Source organism: Trichoplusia ni, chromosome 12 (assembly GCF_003590095.1).
Source record: "Trichoplusia ni isolate ovarian cell line Hi5 chromosome 12, tn1, whole genome shotgun sequence".
NCBI lineage: Eukaryota > Metazoa > Arthropoda > Insecta > Lepidoptera > Noctuidae > Trichoplusia > Trichoplusia ni.
The window spans coordinates 6917965-6940676 of record NC_039489.1 but is presented as its reverse complement, the minus strand read 5'-3'; the positions used below and the strand labels follow the sequence as shown (position 1 = coordinate 6940676).

Here is a 22712-nt window from a genome sequence, read left to right as displayed (position 1 = left end):
TATAAAAAATATTTAGACCATTTGATACATAATGTTTGACAAAGTCATGATCTTAATTATAGATTTTATTCATACCAGCCCATATTGCACCTTAGAGAAGTTTTGAGCATCGATCACCACACGTTAAAAATTAACCGTGATTAAATCAATTGAAAATAATTTATGCTACAGTAGGCAATGTATTTAGGTCAGTTTTCCGTAAATCTACATACCTAATAAATTCTTGTTTCCTTATAATAAAGACGTAAAGTGTTCATTTCGAAACTCTTTGACACACAAACTTGTTTACAAACAGCTAACAGTGATATCTCGCAAGCATCTATGATTTGCAGCCAGTAGCGTGTTGGCGCCGTGCCAAAACCACCCCTCGAAAAACGTGGCCGTTGAGTGCCTTTGTAAATTCGTCGAATGAAAAGATTAGATAGAGAAATTTATGCAAAATCAGGTAACTTATGTTCGCAAATTGGCAAGCTGCCATCTTGAATTAGCACAGGGAACATTGCATTCAGCCACATACAGGTTTATTTTGTTAAAACTTCAAGAGGGAAATAAAATTTAACTTTGGAACTAAGGCGGGAAAAGGTGTAGTGCAAAGTGCAGCTTCTGTGACTAATAACTTTAATATTCTATACTCCAAGATATGTTTCTGTGTTCAATACTGGTTCCCTATTATGGTTTCGTACTAGCCTGTGAGCCGCAACAATTAACGATTGTGTGATGAGCACGATCATTTGTCATCATTCTGCTGCCACTATGACAACAAGTTAAGCTATAAAAAATTAGACGGTTAAGCAAGAGTCATAAAGTAATTTACACCGACAAATATTATTTTAAACCTATTTATACTAAACCCTCTCTATCTCGAGTCCCACTCACACTTGACCGGATTTTTTAAGTGTTACCTTACATTATTTTACAAAAAAAAATCATTTACTTCAATTTCATATCGCATCAGGGTTTTAGTAACTTCCGTTCCAAGAATAAAATAACAATCTATTTAAGAGATCTTTTTAGAAGATAAAAATCGTCAGGTCACGGCCCCTGTCTCAAACAACAGCTGCTGCTTAATTATTTTTTTAATTTCAACTCAGAAAGCGAGTGCACTCGTTGTCCGGAAAGGATAATAAAAACCTGCCAAGTGCATGTTGGACAACACATTTTGTTTTTCATAAAAGTCTTTGTCTGCAATCTGCATTTAGATTTTCATTTTTGTAAAGATGCGGTTGAAATTCAAAAACAGCCCCTTTTAAAATGTTTAACACATATACTTGAGTCTTTAATGTGAAACTTATGACTTCAAATGACTACTTGTAATATTTCAACTTGGCGTCTGAATATAAGAACCTCTATTAAGACTTTCCAGAACTTACCTAAATGAGAATGAATCTTAAAATTTAGATCTATATGAAAACAGCCATGTAAAATCTAATCAAAAGTTTCGGTTTTTTTTTATTCTATGTGACTGCGCTTTGACTCGAAGGAAAAATGATTTCTTTGGAAAAAAAAAACAATGTAATGAACGCAACTGTAACATAAAATCACAATGTCGAAGTTTATCGAACGCATCTGTTACTCGAAAGATTAATGGCGGGCCGCGTTTGTTGACTTTTATTTGTTGTTGTCACGGAAAACCGAAGCTTATTTATAAATAATATCGTAAATAGATATATTTTATACGTGAAGAATACCTGTTAAGTTTTTACGAGGCCTTACACGTTTAAAACATGAGTTTCAGCTTCGGTTCGGCTACCACAACAGCGAGCAGTACTTTCGGCACTGCAACTCCATCGACTGGTAAATATTTAATGTTTTTCTTCTCAATACATCTATGTTACTGAATAATAATGATCCTATAAGATGTTTCAACTTAGCTAAGAATTTTTCAAAACGTTTTATTTACGCATCGCAAAATGACAAATTCTAACCTTAACCTCACATTCCAAGTCATTTTTGTGAAATGCAATGCAATATATTATATTTTGCTTTATATTTTTACTAACATACGTCACAAGAAACTACCCTATAACTTCAATATTTAATTTCTAACATGGTATGATATAATATCAGCAGAGAAAGCTGTACTTTGGTCAAATAACCTTGTTTTTTTGTAAAACTTGATTATTTCTTCAGGGTTCGCCTTTGGTAGCGGTGATACTGCCAAACCTGGTGGCCTCTTTGGTGCTAGTAATGCAGGTATAGTGTTTTTATTGTAAATGTTAAGTTAATAACATTTAAATTGGTTTCAGACCCAAGTTAATCAATCACTCTTTTCATTCATTTAGAATAGAAAGTTTTGACGATGATAACAATAAAATAGCCAGTGTTTCATGGTTATGACTAATGGTGTTATCTAAAATGTCTATCAATATCATTATAATTTTAAATTAAATCTATTATGCATTTCAAATTGCTTAGAATTAATCCTGTACAGTTTTTTGTGTGTGAATCATAATAAAATGTGTTTGAAATGTAACATAACACATGTAAAGGTAACATACACAAACAGCATTTTATCAAGCGTTTATCATTCATATAATATTCTGATCACTTTACAAACAAATTTAAAAATAAATGAAAAAACACATCTAATGAAAAGAAATAAACATTTTGTCAATAAACAGGCCTGACTTTATTCATGATGTAGGATCAAGGCCGATAGATCTAAATTATAATTCTTTCATGAGGTACTATAGTTACATAATTTAAATTACATAACATTCAACGAACATTTCAGAAGCCAAACCAGCATTTAATTTCACGAGTCCTTCTGGCGGAGGTTTTGCATTTGGTGCTGCTAAAACCACAGCTCCTACATCGACTTTGTGTTAGTATAAATTAGCTTTTGTTTTGTATAGAATGTAAAGTAATGTTTTATTGTATGTATGTATGTTCCATTTGTTATGTAACCATTAGAAGTTAAGCTATAAAGTCTGCTTTAATGCAATATTATTGACAATAAAACAGATATCTAGACAAATTAAATTATCATAGTAAAGTAGTATCTGAATTTCTTTTTTTTTTTAAAGAATGCTTGCTGCTCAGATTACTGAATACAATAAAGACCTTTATAGTTATTGTTGGTTGATGTGTGTGCGATGAACTCAGCAATGACTAATCTGATACAGGTTCTTGTTCTTTGAAGTATAAGAGTAAACTTCATTTACCATTGATTTTTGTTTCATGTCAATTTAGTAAATCCGACAATTTGTTCAAAATATATATTTATGTTAAAAACACTGCCCAGACACTTTTTCACACAAACAAAATCACCAGCATGGCTGCACTCTCATAGCCAGTTGTCAATAATATTGTAAAAAGCGGTAAGGCGGATTCAAAATCAATTAGATACCGTTAATAAATACAATTATTTATCACATTATACATATTCTGCTAGAGGATTGGCTTTTTGCTTTTTTTAATATATACATTTTTTCATTTGACATTACAACCTGCACACACTATGATATGGCACATTGATGCATGTATTGATTGTTATATTGAAACAATTGAAAAACAAGCTTTCAACACACAAAACTATTTCGCCTATACAGCATTTCTTATTATTTTTACAGCCGTTGCTTGTCGTTACCTACCTATTTTATCACCTGTACTGATAAGATGGATCAACAAATTTACAATGCAATGTTCTATCAACCTTTGCCTAAAGGGTCTATCAAAACCTACTAGTTCAAATTTCTCCTAAATTAGTAGTAGTATTTTTAGAGTTCCATCTTAAATGTCCACAGTTTCTAGTCCAACTACTACCAATGCTGCGCCAGCGTTCGGAGCGAGTAAGCCAATGGGCTTCGGAGGATTCGCTTCTCCACCGAACCAGACCATCGGCAGTCCTAGTTTCGGTCAACCGGCAGCACAGGTACGTTATAACAGACCTACGTCGTATAAGTAAATAAAAATGGTGAATAGCTATTTTTGTATACAATCGATAATTTCAGCCTATCGCAATCCTCTGCTGGACAAAGCCCTGCCCCAATTTGCGACACTACAGCCCTTTCCTTTTCCGATTTATGGTTCATATTTATAGAGGTTGTTCCTGTCAGTCAAAAACTCGCAAATGTAAAGAATAAAATATAATATATTGAAACAGTAGGGCATCCTGAAATAGTTAGGATACTACATTGAATAATAAAATAAATTTAATCACTAAGTAAGAGGTAACATTGATCATCGTTATAACTAAATCACATTTGTTCTTCAGGCATCACCACAGAACTTGTCGTTTGGACAAACACAACCACAGCAGCAGCAACAACCGCCTCCGGCATTCGGTTCACCCTCACAAGGTTTGTTACAACACTTACAACTATGTTTATTAACTGGTTTTACTACTTTTACAGTAACTATCATGCGTATGATTCATTATTAAATGATTCTACGATTACTCATGCTTATTTATCGGGATTGCCTGACTACTTTCAAAATCAACTTTAGTCCTTAATCCCATTGGGTCTGAAACTAGTCTTAGCGGAAGCCTGAGCCGTCAGAAACTTTATTGAATGTTATGAATTGATTAGTACTAATTATATTTTTATCCTTATCCATACCATATACTTATCCTATATTTTTTAATTAACTTATCCACAGCTCCAGCGTTTGGTTCCTCACCGAGCACTGGTTTCGGCTTCAACAAGCCAGCTACAACAACATCCGGTTTTGGGTTCGCCACGCCCACATCTGGTTTCTCGGCGCCTGCCGCTAGCACTGTGAGTTCATTGTGATTATTATTAATTATCATTGCCACTTAATGTAAAACTATTGTAGTTGTGCAAACGAGAGTACTGGCTCGTCGTAGAAGTGTTTAATTTTAATTTTCGCAAAATATAGTCATGATCCCTTGGTTGCATTGAGTTTTATTATTTCGTGTATGTAATTAATTGCTCAGCTCATTAAATCATTGACTGTACGGATAGCCGAGTAGTATAGGTAACCACGCTAAACTCAAAGCGTTACAAGTGGCGAATTCGAGCCCCGCGCACGTAAAGTAATTTTTTGATTCACGAACGCTTTTGTAGTGCAGAAGTTACGCATAGAATTACAGGTTCTATCGACAAAAAAAAGATAAGATAGAAAATGTTTAACGTATAGCTTACAACTTAACATCATTATTATTAATTCGCAGGCCATAACATCGACAGCACAGCAGCCACAGACGACGCAGTCATTCCTGTCGTCCCCGCAGACGGGCTCGGGCATGGGCTTCAGCCAGTCCGCTTTCGGCGCTAAGCCTGGCTCTGCCTTCAGCTTCGGCGGAGGGACTGCCTTACGAGCACCCGCGCCTGGCGCTGGTGAGTTAAAATAACACAAATATTCAAAATCAAAAGGTTTTATTTCAGATAGGCCGTTTTCAGGGCACTTTAATGAACGTTTTAAGTGGTTCTATGGAGAAGAACCGGCAAGAAACTCTCAAGCGTCATGCCCAGACATGTATGGGTTTGTATAAAAATTAACACCAAGATTGTTAACTTTTTAATACCTAAGCCAATAGAGTATAGGTGACTATCTAAAATGTTGTGTGTGTGTTTCTACATTCTGTAACACATTTTACTGTGCTTTATTTTTTGACCCGTTATTTGATAGACCAGTCTGATGGCGTAATGACCATGACTGCTAAATAGTGAGTTAAAAGAAAAACAAATTGTTTATATTTCTAGAGGCCTTTACAAAACTTTAGATATGATTACATAACTAGTAACTCTTTAAGTATGCGGTTCCAAAATGTAATTCCCTTGGAGAAAACACTAGAGAAAACTCAATAGATTTAACAACACTTAAAATAAGTTCTCAGTTCCATTCAAAATTTACTCATAACAATAAAACATTTCAGCTACAACCCTCGCAACTGGTTTCGGCCTACCCAGCCAGCAGCCGCAAGCGACTCAATCCGGCCTCAGTTTCGGCACAACAACATCTACAACACAGCAACAGACGCCCGCACCCAGGCTGGGATCAGGACTAAGCTTTGGTACTCAACCGGCTGCGACACCGGCCTTCGGGACAGGGACAACGACCACAGGCTTCCAATCACAACCGCAAACTGGACTTAGTTTCGGTGGACCTGTTACCAGTACGCCGGCTATGTCTGCAGGTAAACTTTAAATACTTCTTTCTAGGTACTGTTTGGAAGTAAAAATTGAGTGCTTAGATAGTTGTGATAAAGGTGTCCTCGAAGGTCGAGGTTTCGATTTTCGATCCCCGCTCAGGACAAGTATTTCTATGATGCGTTTACGTTTGTTCAGGGTAGCATATGATTAGAATGTCTGCGAAATCCCCTCCGTGAAACAAGGATTGATTTTTAATTGTTTTTTTTTTAATATAAACAAGTAAGAGCTATGTAATTCAATGTGTTGAACTTTACGTTAACGATTAAACTATAAAGTAATGCTTTAAATTGTGTTTTTGCAGCTCAGCCTACATCCGGAACCGGCCTAAGTTTCGGAACAACCCCAGCTAGCCAGCCACAGACAGGACTCAGTTTCGGGGCCCCATCATCAACAGCGCAGCCGTCCACAGGCCTTAGTTTCGGCGCCTCTGCCGCAACAAGCCAACCCTCCGGTCTCAGTTTCGGCGCTCCTGTATCCGCAGCTACCTCACTTATCGGCGCTACGACTAGCCAACCATCCACAGGATTAAGTTTCGGCACACCAGCAACCACAGGCTTAAGTTTTGGAGCAACGACAACCACATCCACCGGGCTTAGTTTTGGAGCAACAACTTCAGCCTCAACTGGCCTCAGTTTCGGTGCTCCTACTTCATCAACTGCTACTGTCCAACCTGTATCAGGCTTTGCTGCAACAACATCAGCGGCCGCAACTTCTGGTATTAGCTTTGGTACAACATCGACGCCAGCTACTGGCCTTTCAACTGCTCCTACAACCGGGCTTAGTTTTGGCACAAGTACAGCCTCTTCACAAGGAACGGGGCTTACTTTTGGCAGTACGTCGACGTCGGCAACTTCAGGGACTGGTTTCACTGGGGCCGCTTCTTCGCTAAGCTTTGGAAGACCTATTACGACTACTGCTGTTTCTTCTGCAGGTAAATCATTTGATATTTTTTCAGTTTACTAATGTTTGGTTTGTCTCGAAATATTATATTTCTTACATACGATAAATTAACGTTAATCCCCGTATTCTTTCTTACGTCGCGGGCTCGGTCCCCAGGTACCACCATACTTTGTGCGATCCACAAATGCTCGTCCGACTTTGGGTGTTGTCTGCATGATAATACGGATTAAAATACTCCTTGCGGGAGTCGTGTCTAAAATAGAAACAAACTAAAACTCATAAGTACCATTAATTACATTACCGATTCAATGGAGTTAGCATCGGAGAGCTAAATAATTTTTCTTCAGGCCCCTCTGTATATGGAAAGAGAATTATGATCAGAATTAAAACTGTTACACACTGATATTGTTTTTTTCATGTATGTGTGGTTTAACTGTCGTGAGAATCATTCATTATTAAATGATGCAACGGTTTACACACATATTTATTGAAATGCTCCAAATAAAAAGTAACGAAAGTGGATTTTCTATTTCAAAACCAATTTATTTATTTTCCAAAAATCACTTTGATGCTCATACCAAAACAAACTGGCCTAGTTTTTAGTTTAAAAATGAATAATTCTAAATTTGAATTATTTTCGTATTGACACAATGACATTTTCGGTGTAAAATTCATTACGTAAACTAAATTAACTATGTAAATACTTATTTTCTAAATTGTTTTGTACTATTAGGTAATATTTAAATTAATTAATTAACTTATATACATTTTTTTTTTGTTTAGCCATAAAAACATGATGGCAGACTATGTTGATTAAAATACTTTTCATAGTGGTTTCTTATGTTTACGCGAATGTTAGACATTGAAATGAAACTACTTTTACGGATTTTATCGCGGTTTAATTTTAGATTTTAGTTCCCGACGTTTCGAAACCTTTGCAGGTATCATGGTCACGGGCAGACCTAAAATCTAAAATTAAACCGCGATAAAATCCGTAAAAGTAGTTTCAAAATACTTTTCAATTATACACAATCCAACTGTTAAACTTAACGCGGTTAGCCTGAAGGCTTGAACTACTTTGGCGCATAATGAATTGCTTTGCCTTGCCTCCCAACTACTAAAACGGCGGTTCAGGTTTAGTCAGTAAGAGACTGACACTACCTGCTTCCTCTCCTAAGGATATCGGTTTTAAGACTATTCTCCTACCAAACCAAAAAAAAGATGATAAAATTGTAATTTTATTACGGTACACTATCTAACACCTACATATTATACTTATATTGATTCTAATTCATTTATTTTCTGTTTCAGCATCAACTACAGCCCCTTCAGGTATCACAGCGCTCGGTAAAACCACAGCTACAACGACTATGGCGTCTTTGACTACTGCTACTACGTAAGTATGATATAAAAAGTGCGAGTCGGGCACTCGACACTAACGGTTCCGTACAAATAATGCAACAAAAATTAGTCACTAATCTAATTCTTGACCTATAGTTCCGTTAAGCATAAATCTGGATATGTATTTTAATTTCTGTTATAGCGACAACTGCATCATTTCTAAAATCTACAATCTACTTATCACAGTTCGTGAGAGACGGTCTGGTACAAAAAAAATATATTTTAAACCCACTCTAAAGATATTTTTGGTCACCCAAGCAATACTATGTACCTACTATCTGTGCATCTTTCTTTGGTTGACTGACAGAATATGCATCAGGCATTAAGCCCGTAATTGTACATTGTTGATGTATGTATGTAATTAATAAAATCTCAAGGCATAACTATCAATCTTTCAGTACAACAACAGCAGCGCCCCCTCAAATGGTCACCTCCATAACATTCGCGCAACTGGAGGAAAACATCAACAAGTGGACGTTGGAACTAGAAGAGCAAGAGAAAACTTTCATCAATCAGGCCACACAGATCAATGCGTGGGATCGACTACTCATCGCTAATGGAGAGAAGGTTGGTTCATAAGACTATCATACCAACAGTTTGAGGACGAAAATTCGTGTGTTAATGTGTATTAATATTTGTTACCTCCTAACAAGCAAAGCTGCGAAAAAAGGTCGTTGTAACAATTACAAATATCGCCATCCAACCCCTTTATAAAAGTAAAGAACAGCTGTATTTAATTTCATGGTAACTATCAGTTTATCTGCAGATCAGAAAACTTTTCTTAGCATGAAAATTGACTGTACAGTATTCTCTATTTATTTCAAAGTAAATAGTATTTGAACACTGGGCTAACAGTTTATTTTTCCAAAAACAAGCTTATAACTGTGAATATATATCATTATTTAAAACTAGACTCAAATCAATGAAATCAGAACTTGAACAGCATTATTATTTGTACTTAATTTTAGAACTAACCTCAAATAAAATTTCTCCCAGATTGTAGAACTAAACGACGCCGTCCAATCAGTTAAGAACGAGCAACAGAGCTTGGAACACGAGTTAGAGTTCGTTCTAGCACAACAGAAGGAGCTGGAAGACTTACTGGCGCCGATGGAAAAACAGCTGCTTGAAGATACTGGCGATAGACTGAGGGATCCCGAAAGAGAGCACATGTAAGTACTTCGGAGATACTTTGGGCAGTAAATTTAGACTATTTGAAAGCTATGACTGAGTTAGCCAGGGCCCAAATTCTGATATTTGCAATGGCCGATGAATGAATGCAAATTGGATTAAATCGGCACTAATTCAGTACAGTGGAACACTCCCCGTTGATGCAATGAATTTCCTATAGTTGTGCTGGTGAAATGCTTAGAAGACTACGAATATATGACAAATTGAATCCAACCAAATTCTAGATGATATTTAATTGCATTAAAGTAGTATGTTGCTTTTTGAACGTGATTTGTGATTGAAACGATAAAATTGCGATATAAAGAGTAACTTTTTTATTTGCCGATATCATGCTACTCATGGCATGCATATGACACACACTATGTAAAAACTTTATTTTCAGGTACACACTAGCAGAGAACCTAGACACACAATTGAGGCAAATGTCTGAAGATTTGAAGGAAGTTATAGAACATCTAAACGAGACTAACAGGAGTCAAGACAGCAATGATCCGGTGAGTGTATTGGTTTTAACAAACATGTAAAGTGCTAGACATAATTGTTATAATTTAGTAAGTAACAACGAAAAATAAAGTCATCATTTCTATATGTGAAAAGTGTAGGAATTTGAATTTGTAATTTTGAATGGATAAATACGCAATATGCTGTTCATTTGAGACATAAGTGTATAAATTATTTTTTTTGTATTAAAAACTTCGCACTATCAGATTCTATGAACAGTAACTTTAGACTCACAGTATTTAAACATAATAATTAAACGCTCCTATTGTGTATTTTCTGAACTCAGAACAATTACATACTTTAATTCGCCACACATAAATCAATTTGTACCATCTTTTTTCCACAGATCGTCCAAATCGGTCGCATTCTCAACGCTCACATGTCATCTATGCAATGGATAGACAACTCCATAGCACAGATATCAACGAAACTAGACCAGCTCAAAGCGACACACGACACACTCCGAAGAGATAACGAGAGATCATTCCAATTAACGTACAACTGAATAAATGAAGAATATAGTCGTCTACGTCAACCGTAACGGTGAATGTTGTGAAGTATTAAAGTTTGTATAGAATTTAATATGGAACTGACTGTTTATAAGTATAGAATTGGGTAGGTATTTGTTTAGAAAAAATATTATTGGTCCGTCAGGTATGTTACAAAAACAGTAAGATGTCAACTCGTGTGACGTCACTTATCAGTACACTTACCGACATGTGACGTAATAGCTCCTTGTTCCATACGTTTCACCATCTTTGTTGCGTTTTGTTTTAGTGTATTTTATTAATTTTATATAAAACAACTTTTTTTTTATTCCTATCTGACGGCCTAATTTGTTATTTTTATCGAATACCTAATTGTTGGAATGACCTTAATGAATTGTTTACTTTTTCAATGAGAGGGTGTTAAGAAACATGTGAAAAGTATCAGAATAAAAATGTCATATTTTTCTATAATGTAGCTTGTGTTGACACAATAAGGTTTAAAATCAAATCGGTTTTTGTATTGTTATTGATTTCTCTAATTATCATTCTGCTTAGTTTAAATTACCTTTCAAGAGGAAGTGTAGATAATGATTTCGTATATCTCTGATTTGTTTTTATAAATTAAAAGTGCATGTGAATGTTTTGAAACAGAAAATTACAATTGTTCTTTTCTGATTTATTACAAATATAACTATTGTGATAAAAACTTACTTCTAATGTGTCTAATTGTCGTATATTTTGAAATACAAGTGCTATCAATACAAATTGTTATTACTTGAATAAATGTTCCAAAACTGCATCATTGTATATCTTTTGTTATAACTTAATACCTGACATGAACATATAATATTGTAATTTTTTTATCTATAAAACTTGAGTAAAATAATCTTGTGAAATACTCCTCCGAATGCCTACAAATGACTTGAGTTTGAAATGTACTGTCAAGTCTCTTTAATTTAAATTTAAACAAAGAAGAAACAACATTTATTTGAGACCAATTATAAGGTCACTATATAGTAAAAGAAATGCATACATCTATAAGGTTACTTATACCTCAGTTGGGCTTTGGTTACTGTGATGTTAACACGGATTCTAAATGTAAAAATAAAAACAAATTCGGATTATAATATGACAGGTCAATTAATATGTAAATGTATTAATATGTAAATGTAGTGATTCCGATGTTTAAATTAATAATATTTTGTTATTATTTGTAAACTTGGAATTTTGTGAAGTAAAGTGATTATTACTAAGCTGTAGTTTTCTTTTACTACTTAATTTGAAGATAAAATCAGATTTTGTACTTCTTTGTATGGTTTCCTTCCATTCATCTCTATTGCTCATAATCATTTAACATTCAACACTCTTCATTCTTTCTTACAGCCGTATTATTGTATACACCCTTTATGTAGCGACTTTCATTCCTCATACTACAACAAAAAGATACCCATTCCTTTTATTATAAGCTAGTTATTACTCGCGGCTTCGAAAACTCATTTCCCCATTTTAACGAAACCGAATAAAAGTATACCAATGTGTTCATCAGAGGTGTCGTAGAACGCCATACCACGTTTCATCGAAAGCGGAGCAGTTGTTTGCCCGTGTGGCAACAAATGTATACAAACAAACACAACTAATATACACACATACAAACAATCACTCACATACTTTCGCATTTATAACATTAGTCTAAAGAAAACAAACAAATAAAACAAAACAATTTATTTCAATAAACAATCCCTCCAATAAAACACTGCAACTTAACATTTTCATCCGTTGTTAAACATAAAATCACTAACTTCCTATGAACTATACTGCAAACAGTTCTGTTCGTTGCTATTTGATCTGCGCTTAAAAACATTGATAGTTTTTTGGCGTCTACCCTGCAATAGCATACCCGAGACATATCTTCATTCATTTGTGTTTCAGTTTCAGAGTCTGAGTGGTCTATTGGCCCTGTAAATAAAGTTTAATATTGGTGTAGTGTCTTGTTTGTTTCAAAACTTTTTTGTACTTAAAAAACCTGTCCTTATAGCTAAAGCTATCATGGTCCTCATTTTTCCAGATAATGAAGGTGAAGATTCAAAGGCAATGCAATGTTTTTCAGTCTTGTGTAAAAAAAGATTTGAGGCATCAAATGAGCATGGCAATTTCTAAAAGACTTAGTACATCAGATAATCTATTTCCAAAATTATTGTATGCCTCTTGTTTCTTTTATAGCGAAAACAAAAAGTAGGTACCTTAGGTAGGTACACTCTACACTGACAAACAACATTATTAGCCCCAGATATCACAAGCATTTAGTTACCACATTTTTTACAGATTAAATAAAATAAAAAATAAAAACCTTATACTTTTTGTAATCTATGTGACAAGCTAACCCTTATTTCAAATACAATAAAATCTAATTATAATATTAACTGTTACCTCCGAAAGCCTCAACTCTCAATCCTTTAAACCTTGTTGATACTTTAGCCATGTCAGTTTTGATCTGTAAAGTCAGTCTGCCCTCAGCGGACGCTCTGATCACTACCTCAGATGTCATTGTCCGCATTCTATCTATCGTAGTTCGTAACTGCTTTAATGATGGCAGTTCTATTGATATCTGTAACATAAAAAAGGGAATTTAGTCTACTGATGTTTTGGTTTTTATTGTTTTCTGAATCTTAGTAATTATGAAGAAATTGTATTAAAATATTGCTTGCATTAAATGCACATGGACATCCAGAGTCAGAACCAGCATTTGCCAATCACACCATCACTTTCCTAAGCAAGGATCGAACCTCTAACATGTTTCACTCAGATGGTGTGGCAAAGTAACCTCAACCACACAGCTATCCATGCAATCAAACTTACTTACATCAGGATCCGGAATCCTTGGTTCATGGTAATCTGTCCATAACTTCCTCGGTATCACGGTAACTGGGATATCATGAGTGACCTGTCTTGTTTGCTGCGATGTTGTAGATGGCTGAAAAGTAATTAAAGTAGTAAAAAAAGTTTAAGAAGGTTGTACTCAAATCTGCTAGGGCTGTATGATGATTATAATACAAAAGGGCAGGATGGATAGATACTTGGTTAGAAAGAGGTTCCTATATTCGCATTTAAGCTCCAAGTTGTCCTATAGTACATATGGGCAGATACCAAGTAGACAATTATGAGACATATCAATTTGATACGTCATTTTCTTTAGGTGTAGCCCTTTTAAGTTAATGGCTAACTTCAAAATCAATAGGAACTACTTTAGAGTAAAATCAACTTACCATTTCAATTTCCAGAGTTAAACATGGACACTGTTTCTTTGTGAGTTTCATTTTTAAGCTCTTTGCAGTCTTTAATGTGACTAGAGATCTTGCTAAATTACCTAAAACAAGGATTAGATCAAGCTGTTATTATAATCAAAAGTGCCTCCAGATTTATGTTTATTCTAGCTGAATAATTGGTAAAACTTGGTACCTGAGCTAAAAGCTAAATAAATATCTTTATGCTCTTCGTCTAGACCTAGCATTTGGTATTCAGAGCAAAACATGGCCTGTGGTATCTCGCACCACAGTATCGGTGGTGTTGGCCCGCTATTTTCTTCGCTAACAATAAAATATAGGTGGTCATCAGTCAATCTTAACACACATTCTTTCGATAACTTTGATATAATTGTAACTACATCTGAAAACAAAGACAAAGTTGAAAGTAATATTTGAAAAGTAAACAGTTACGTTCGTTGCAATTTTTTGAACATTTAAATACTTGAGAATTCCCGCATTGGCCCCGCATCTATCATAACAGCTCGGAATTTCATTGTTTATTACATGCAACGAAGACAGTAATTATATGAATTAAGTGCTATTTTTATTTCTACATATCACGATAAGTGTTTTCAAGTTTCAAAAGTTTGAATTGAAACCTGGTACACACACTATCAGTCGCTTTGTTGTGACAGTTGAATTGACAAATCGATCATAGACAATGACTGACGTCAGATATGTGCTCAGTAATATTTATTATACTGTGATTCTTAGTCGATTAGTAATAAAAGTAAAAATAATAAAATAATCCATTTTAAAGAAACTATTGTGAGGGCCATGAAATGTTTTTTTTTTTTGATAGCTAGACTAATTTAAGACGCAACCGTGGTTGTGAAGGGGGCCTTCACTGCAGTAAAAAACTAATAAAATTAGTATTTAGGAAAAAATAAACCTACAAACGTTTTAAAAATAAAAGTTCAAAACAGTATTTAATGCAAACATTAATGTAATCATTTGGCGGGCTCCTGTTACTGTTATTAAGACGGTAGGCACACTAGCAGTGTGTTAGAATCTAATGGCTTGATACGTAACGATGGGCCTGGTGTTATGCATGTGCATGATTTAAGTTTAACAGTATCGCCGGGTGTTCCTGCTGGAGCCCCGAAAATACTAAAAGGGACAGAGAAACATCCAATAAAGTTATTAGCAATTTTTTTTTAATCAATTAGTGCTGATAAGCTTTGACCCTTTGCATGAGTCCTTTGAAAAAAATTTGCAAAGCGCTTGGTGGACTCCACCCTTGATCAGAAAGAAAGGTTGGACTGGTCTGTGTTTTGCATAAAGAATTAGCATTACCATTCAAAGTGGCGGAGACGAAGATGTCTTTTTTGACGCTTTTTTAGTAATATATATTCCTTGTTTATATTAATATTTCGTCTTATATAGTACTAAATGTAAATATTAGAAATAGCTTCCACTAAAAAAATGTTTTTTCTCTAAAGGCTATTTATGAATCGTACAGCTTATTTCTTTTTGTTAAGTCTCCCCCTGCACGGCAAAGGCCTCCCTTCACTTTGTCAACTTGGGCGGCCTATTACTTTATTTATAACATACAAACCTATATGTTTTCACTACTTAACATATTTTCTGAACAAATTCCACCACTAAGTCCCAAAAGATAAGCTTCAGCTTAGTTCCGGTACCACAGTCGAGTAATGTAATAAAAAATTTAAACTTATACAACATTAAAATATTATTATTGTTAATTGCAACGACAATTGTAACGACAAAAAATCTTCAAAAAAGTCAGACAACAGTTTATCAGAATAGTTAATCAAAAACATGACGAAATGTGCCTGAATGTAAACATTTTCAATAATGTAATATCAATTTATTTGGGATGCAGTTATCCCTTTCACGGAAGCATTTTATTGTAAAAATGTTACTGATAAATAATAGACGTTTGCATAGTTCAAGCTTCTATTTTCAATTGCCGCCATTCCAAATCTGGCGCGTCGCTCCTCACTTAACCACAGACAACACAAATATTTATAATCATATGTAACACCTCCACCCTTAATTATTACAGATAAACTTACTTACTAAATTATATTAAACAACATATCAATAATAATCTTAACAATCTTATAATATATTTTCTTACTTCAATCATCATCAAACCCATATCTCTTAACCGGTTTGCGTGTACGATTACTAGTTCGTATATCCCGAGTAATAGGAACCCTAGGACTACCCGTCTCCTGCACCTTGGGCATATTTAAAGGTACACTTGACGTTGACAAGGGTTCACTTGTAACCAAATCACTTCCGTCTGTTTGCGTGCGGGATGTTTCCTCGACCAATGCTTTCGTCAAGCTGGTTCCGTTTGTCCGGTCCGGTTCTGTGTTCGGCGCTCGATTATTGTCCGAAGGAAACACGAGAGAAGAGCGAGAGCTCTTAACAGGCTGAACTGGTTGAAAGTTCCTAAAGTTTGCATCTACTAGCCTAGCTGTCCTATTTATCACTCTTGGTTTTAGTTGGTCAATGTGTCTATGCACCTCAGTGCCGTGGATAGATTTAACATTATAATCTGTACTACCTGTTTTCTCTATAACAGTCCCTGCAGACCACTTGTTTGAGCTACGGTATTCTCTGAACCATACAAGGTCCCCCGGATTAAACTGTCTTGTGACGCCACTCGATGTAGCTTCTACTGTCTCTTGGCGAGCTCTAATAAGTGCCTTCTGGTCTGGTTTCAAACAATCTAACCGCATGCGCAAGTTGCGCCCTAATAACATCTTGGCGGGGCTTTCCCCGGTTGTATAGTGTGGTGTGTTTCTGTACGCCAGCAGAAAACGACACAATGTGGAGTGTACGTCGGATTTCGATTTAATCGCCTTTTTAATGCTCTTTTTACAAATTTTAACAGCGTTTTCCGCTGCCCCATTAGAAGCTGGGTGATAAGGTGCCGAAAATATATGTTCTATACCATTATTATTTAAGAATTGCTGAAATTCTCCACTGAAAAACGGAGGGCCATTATCACTAACCAATTGTTTAGGTAACCCAAATCTCGCCCACATCTCTCGTAATTCTTTTATTACCGCTTGCGATGTGGTGCTCAGCATTCTAATAGCTTCAATCCACTTTGAATGTGCATCGACTACCACTAGATAAGTAAGACCGGCTACCGGTCCTAAGAAGTCTACGTGTATCCTGGTCCACGGTCGATCTGGCCACGGCCAGGCGCGGGGCGCATGCGCAGGTGGTGCGTCCGCCACTTCAGCGCACACGGTGCAGCTGCAACATGCTGTCTCTAGTGCCTCGTCTATTCCCGGCCACCATACGTAACTTCGCGCTAACGATTTAGTTTTGACTATGCCCATGTGACTCTCATGAAGCTCAGCGATCACTTTATTCCTACACGTACTAGGAATTACTAGCCTATGTCCCCACATTACACACCCTAGCTCAATATATAATTCCTTTCTACGGTTAAAATATGGTTTTAATTCTTTCATTTCGACCTCGACCGGCCAGCCATCGTTTATATATCTGGCTACTCTGCTCAATACACTATCCGAAACGGTTTCTTTTTTTAACGTTTGATAATCTAATAACAATGCTTCCGCGGCAAAGTGTAAATACGTTTGTTCAGGTGTGTCTAATTCTTCACTAATAACCCCTTCTTTATGAGTGCTAATTAACCTAGACAAAATATCTGCCGTGTTTTTATCTGATCGAATGTACTCTATATTAAAATCGTAAGCTGATAGTTTAATGGCCCACCGCTGTAAACGACTCGCCGCCGTGTTCGGTATTCCTGCATGGGGCCCAAAAATTGTGACCAGCGGTTTATGATCTGTACGTAGTGTAAACTTTCTGCCATAAAGATACTGATGAAACTTGTCTACCGCGAAAATTATAGCCAAGGCTTCTTTATGTATCTGGCTGTAGTGTAACTCCGCGGCAGTGAGCGCCCGCGATGCGTACGCCACAACCCGCTCGCTGCCGTCAGACGCGCGCTGTGCCAGCACGGCCCCCAGCCCGCGTGCGCTCGCGTCGCATGTTACTATGCTCTCCAGCGATATGTCAAAGTGTGTCAATACTTCAGTACTACATAGAAGTTGTTTAATTTTATTGAACACATATCTATGTGTTTTAGTCCATTGCCAATGTTTACCTTTCTTAAGTAATTCGTAAAGTGGTGTAATATGAGTACTCAAATTCTTAATGAATTTTCCATAGAAATTAACCATACCGAGAAAAGACTTCAACTCTGAGACGTTAGTTGGGTCGGGCATAGATAGGATCGGTTTTATTTTATTTGCATCTACCCGTACGCCATGTTTATCAATTATGAATCCTAAATATTTTACTTGGCCTACCATAAACTCACACTTTTCTTTTTTTATTTTCAACCCATTCCTCTCTAAAATACTAAAAACCTGTTCAACTCTTTCTAAATGAGATTCTAATGACTTATTCTTTATTAAAATATCATCATAGAATATGACTACGTCCTGCACGTTTTTAAAGAGATTCATCATGAACTTTTGAAAAATGCCCGGACTGGAAGAGAGACCATAAACGAGGCGATTGTATTTAAAAAGTCCTCTGTGTGTATTAATTACTGTGTAGTTCCGAGAAGTTTCATCCAAAATTAATTGATTGTAAGCCTGTGACAAATCTAGCTTAGTAAAATAATGATTGCCACTCAAATTACTAAATAAGTCCTCTACCTTCGGGACCGGGTACCTGTCAACCAGTAAAGCCTTGTTAAGTGTCACCTTATAATCCGCGCATAAGCGTATTCCACCGTCTCCCTTCCTCGCTATAACTAGCGGTGTGGCCCAGTCGGACCGTTCAACGGGCTCGATGACGCCGGCGCGCAGCATCGCGTCTAACTCAGCATTGACCCGCGCCAGCAATGCATAAGGCACGGGGCGCGCTCGACAAAATACTGGCTCGGTCCCATCCCGCACGCATAACTTGACTTCTTCACCGGTATATTTGCCCAACGTGCCATCGAATAGGTTGTCATGTCTGGAAATGATATCGTTAAACATTTTATTTTTACATAATTTAATGTGGTTACATCTAGTAAATTTTGGTATCTCAATATTCAATTCCGATAACCATTGTCTACCTAGTAAATTAGTAGTACCCTTATCGATCACATAGAGATCTAGTTTCTTCATATTTTTCATATATTGCACATCAGTCTCTAAATACCCTATTGGTTGAATGACAGAGCCATCATAAAATTTTACTTTCATTTTACATGGTTTCAAAGGTAATTCTTTAAAATGCTCCTTATACGTAGACTTGCTTATACAGGATAACGCAGAGCCTGTATCAATCTCCATCGATAAGGTTTTATTATTAATTAGAAGCTTTATACACACCGGTTTATAGTTGGTTAGTGACATTTGATACATCGGTTCCTCGTTTGTACCCTCAACGTCTTGCTCCGAGCCGGAGTTGTCATCCATCGCTGGCTCGCTCAGCCAGTACGCCGCGTCGGTAACGTCGTTGCTGCGTGCGGTGCGAGCGTTGCTGCGCCCCCCGCGCGCCATGTTGCCGCTCCGCCATACACCCGCTCCGTAGGCGCTCGACCCGATCACGCGTCCTCTACGTGACCTTCCTCGCGCGCCATTATTCCCGCGGTTTGAAATCGTAGATTTTATGCGACGATCAAATTCTTTTTTCTACAAACTCTTCGTAAATGGCCAGGTTGTCCACAATAACTACATTCGAACTCCTTGTACCTACAGTTATGTGCCCCATGACCGTTGACCCCGCAGGCTGAACATTTATTGAGTTCCAACTTGTGTATTCTCTCGCTTAGTTCCCGGCTGGTAGTTTGTTCCTGCGTTCCCTCTACGGCCCCGGCGTCCCGCTCAGCTGCCTCCAGAGTATTGGCTAATACTAGCGCTTTTTGATAATCTATGTTATCTTCCGCGAATAACCTCTGACGTATATATTCGCTACGTAACCCGCACACAAACTGATCCCTCAAATTTTCTTCTAAATTGATCTTGAATTCACAATAACGTGACATCTTTTTCAAATCTGCCACGTAATCAGCTATCGTTTCTCCCGCTGATTGGCGTCTTTGTCGGAACCTATACCTCTCCGCGAGAATTGATGGTTTCGGCTGTAGATGTGCTTGCAGTAATTCCACCGCTTCTTTATATTTCAGGGTTGATGGTTTTCTCGGGCTCGCCAAAGTAGACAGTAACTCATAAGCCGGTTCGCCGATAAGAGCTATTAATGTTGGTAACTTCAAATCTTCCGCTATTTTGTTAGCAACAAAATACATTTCGAGACGATCGACGTACGCCGACCAATTCCCATTTTTTATGTCAAAATCTCGAACTTTCCCAACAGACATTTTTAATCACCCCCAAAGCACTATACCACAATAATTTAAGACTTTATTCTGCACCGAATATCGTTCCGTTATCCTCGTCGCCACTGATAAATAATAGACGTTTGCATAGTTCAAGCTTCTATTTTCAATTGCCGCCATTCCAAATCTGGCGCGTCGCTCCTCACTTAACCACAGACAACACAAATATTTATAATCATATGTAACAGTTACCACAGTATCATTTCCTAGTTTTATTAATTTTAGTCGATTGTACACTAATTTGGGGCTTGCAACATTGTTACCATAGACATAGAGGAAAACGCTTTTCCTACAAATATGGCTCTGAATGGCGCTGTCGTGTTGTTATTTACAGTTCATCCTCGCTCTCTTTCTAACTTGAGGCGAATATCATGAATGTGAATGAAAGAGATAATGCTCCATTTTGATTGTAACGAATACTAACGAATTGTGGTTATATGACATGAAAAAGTTTTTATTTATTTTACTAAATAACTGTGCAATCCCAAGTAATTTAATCTATGTAACATTATATTTATCATCTACTATTTTCACTCGTAATTTTAGTTGTACAGAATCTTTAAGCAGGAAGAATAAATGGAGAAAAATGAACAGCCAAGGTATGTGTACGATCAATAATGTCGTCATTTCGTATGTCTGATAACCACAAATACACTTTCCTACCTATTTATTTTCACTCCTACCTCACTTGTTCCCTTTTATTTAGCTCACTATTGATATATAAGTGGGTAAACAAGAGATAAATGTTGACAGGAGCTGTTTATTTTGGTAAATTATTAGCACACCGTTGGTCATAACGTTTTTCCTTCGAATTCGATCTTCGAATATTTAACGGATTCCATTTAAAAGAAATTCGTTATTTATGTTCCTTTACAGATATAACTATTTTTTAGCAATAGTAGCAGGAATAAACGTATTCCAATTAGATTTTCATTATTTGATCGTGATAAACGTTTGTGCATAACTACGTAATACGTTTCAATGTCGTCCGTGATTAGGTGCGTCGATTATGCAACTTTAACACCGCTGTTTATTTGTTCGACTTTTAAAACTTGTAACGTAGCGGTACATTGTCAGTTCTATCGTTGAGATTATGATTGTGAAAAATGAGGTTATAAAAGCAAAGCTTATATCGTCGAATGCACTTGAGTTTATAATCTGTTGCAGATAGTTTTCATGAGTGATACCTACGATACTTGATAGCGCTTTCGTGTTTGCGTTTGTTATCAATGTCAGAAATAACCTAAAAATAAGTTTTGATGTTATTATTTTATACCTAAATAAAAGTACATTTAATAGGTGACCCGCCGGTACGCGTGAGGTGCGGTCGCGTCATTCACCTACGGTGCTAGAAAAATGACGTCGAACTCGAAAGTAATTAAGTGCAATAACTGTAACATTGTGATATGTGAGGTGTTAGCCTATGTCCAGAACAAAATGGATGTTATGGATGAGGAAAGCTTAATGAGATTGTGTGTCACAAGTTTTTCTGAAGAGGAGATTGAAGCGGCTAAAAACTTGCTTTTCGATTCGATCACTACTACAAGACGTAAAATTTCGCGTAAGAGAGAAGGAAAATCACAGAGGGATCTTGCTGATATAATTACATTATTTAAAGAAACAGATCCGGAATTAGTACCCATATTTGTTGCTCGGGAACTACATAAATTACACCAATATCGTTGATCATCTGGATGCAAGTAAACTTCTGAAGGATATTTTGTTGTTGCAAAACGAACTAAAGATTATTAAGGATTCCTACGTGACTAACAAACAGTTAGATGATTTAAAATTACATATTGAGCAGTCCAAACACCAAACATTGGATTGTACAATAACTGATCTACCTCACAATACAGAAAAGCAAAACATAGCGATGACGCAGTCGTTGGCGGGTTGTCGCGAGCAAAGCGATGATACTCCGTCCCTGTCATACGCGGAATGCATCAATCGGTCTCTCGCTCTCTCACATACAAGCACGCGCGTGGAGGCCTCAACCGCGGTTTCGACACAGGTGCAACGCAAGCGCGCGAATCCTGAGCGCCCGAGTGTCGTACCGGAGACGGCGCGGTCTATATCACAAGCGATAAGCGGAAGCGAGAAAATACAACCAGATAAAGAAGAGAAGAATGGATGGACAATTGTACAAAAAAAGAAGCCAAAGTACAAGTTTGCAGGAAGTAGAGGAAAAGCGGCTTCGGATGTGGATATGAAATTTAAAGCTGCGGAAATAAATATTCCATTATTTATATCCCGTGTAGCTAAAGAAGTTACTGACAGCGACATTGCTGACTACATTCTGTCAAAGACTCAAACTGCAGTAACAATAAAGAAAATTATAATGCAAAAGGAAAGAAATTATAATGCATTTAAAATCTTTGTACCACACCACAAGCTCGCAATGTTTTTAGATGATAGTCTGTGGCCAGAAGGTGTGTCTTTTAGGCGCTTTGGT

At 36.6% G+C, this 22712-nt stretch overlaps 4 protein-coding genes across 9 annotated transcripts in view; 2 read left to right on the top strand and 2 right to left on the bottom strand.

Annotated features, from left to right (window-relative positions):
* Window positions 1-1577: 1577 nt before the first annotated feature.
* LOC113499312 (nuclear pore glycoprotein p62-like) lies at window positions 1578-11850 on the top strand. 2 transcript variants are annotated; one of them, XM_026879733.1, is made up of 14 exons: window positions 1578-1794; window positions 2131-2193; window positions 2735-2824; window positions 3747-3874; window positions 4217-4301; window positions 4603-4721; window positions 5138-5303; window positions 5843-6103; window positions 6421-7050; window positions 8331-8415; window positions 8819-8987; window positions 9417-9592; window positions 9994-10105; window positions 10459-11850. In XM_026879733.1, the coding sequence occupies exons 1-14, from the start codon at window positions 1725-1727 to the stop codon at window positions 10615-10617; spliced, it is 2313 nt and encodes a 770-aa protein (XP_026735534.1). In that variant the 5' UTR covers window positions 1578-1724; the 3' UTR covers window positions 10618-11850. The 2 variants fall into 2 exon arrangements, with proteins under 2 accessions (XP_026735534.1, XP_026735535.1); XM_026879734.1 differs by lacking the exon at window positions 2735-2824.
* A 457-nt stretch (window positions 11851-12307) lies between these two features.
* On the bottom strand, window positions 12308-14635 carry LOC113499535 (checkpoint protein HUS1). The gene is made up of 6 exons (XM_026880047.1): window positions 14345-14635; window positions 14057-14263; window positions 13864-13964; window positions 13461-13571; window positions 13028-13205; window positions 12308-12556 (listed from the first exon to the last, which is right to left on the bottom strand). Exons 1-6 carry the CDS (start codon window positions 14394-14396, stop codon window positions 12327-12329), a joined length of 879 nt encoding a protein of 292 aa, XP_026735848.1. The 5' UTR covers window positions 14397-14635; the 3' UTR covers window positions 12308-12326.
* A 1299-nt stretch (window positions 14636-15934) lies between these two features.
* Window positions 15935-19343, bottom strand: LOC113499414 (uncharacterized protein K02A2.6-like). The gene is made up of 2 exons (XM_026879892.1): window positions 19251-19343; window positions 15935-18888 (listed from the first exon to the last, which is right to left on the bottom strand). Exon 2 carries the CDS (start codon window positions 18738-18740, stop codon window positions 16008-16010), a length of 2733 nt encoding a protein of 910 aa, XP_026735693.1. The 5' UTR covers window positions 18741-18888; window positions 19251-19343; the 3' UTR covers window positions 15935-16007.
* A 1280-nt stretch (window positions 19344-20623) lies between these two features.
* LOC113499714 (myb protein) overlaps window positions 20624-22712 on the top strand; it is a 60837-nt gene continuing 58748 nt past the window's right edge. For 2 of the 5 annotated variants that reach the window (XM_026880286.1, XM_026880285.1), the window contains exon 1: window positions 20624-20856. In XM_026880286.1, coding sequence (XP_026736087.1) covers window positions 20834-20856 — 23 coding nt within the window. In that variant the 5' untranslated portion in view covers window positions 20624-20833. The remainder of the gene's footprint in view (window positions 20857-22712) is intronic. The other 3 variants (XM_026880284.1, XM_026880283.1, XM_026880288.1) reach the window with 2 other exon arrangements.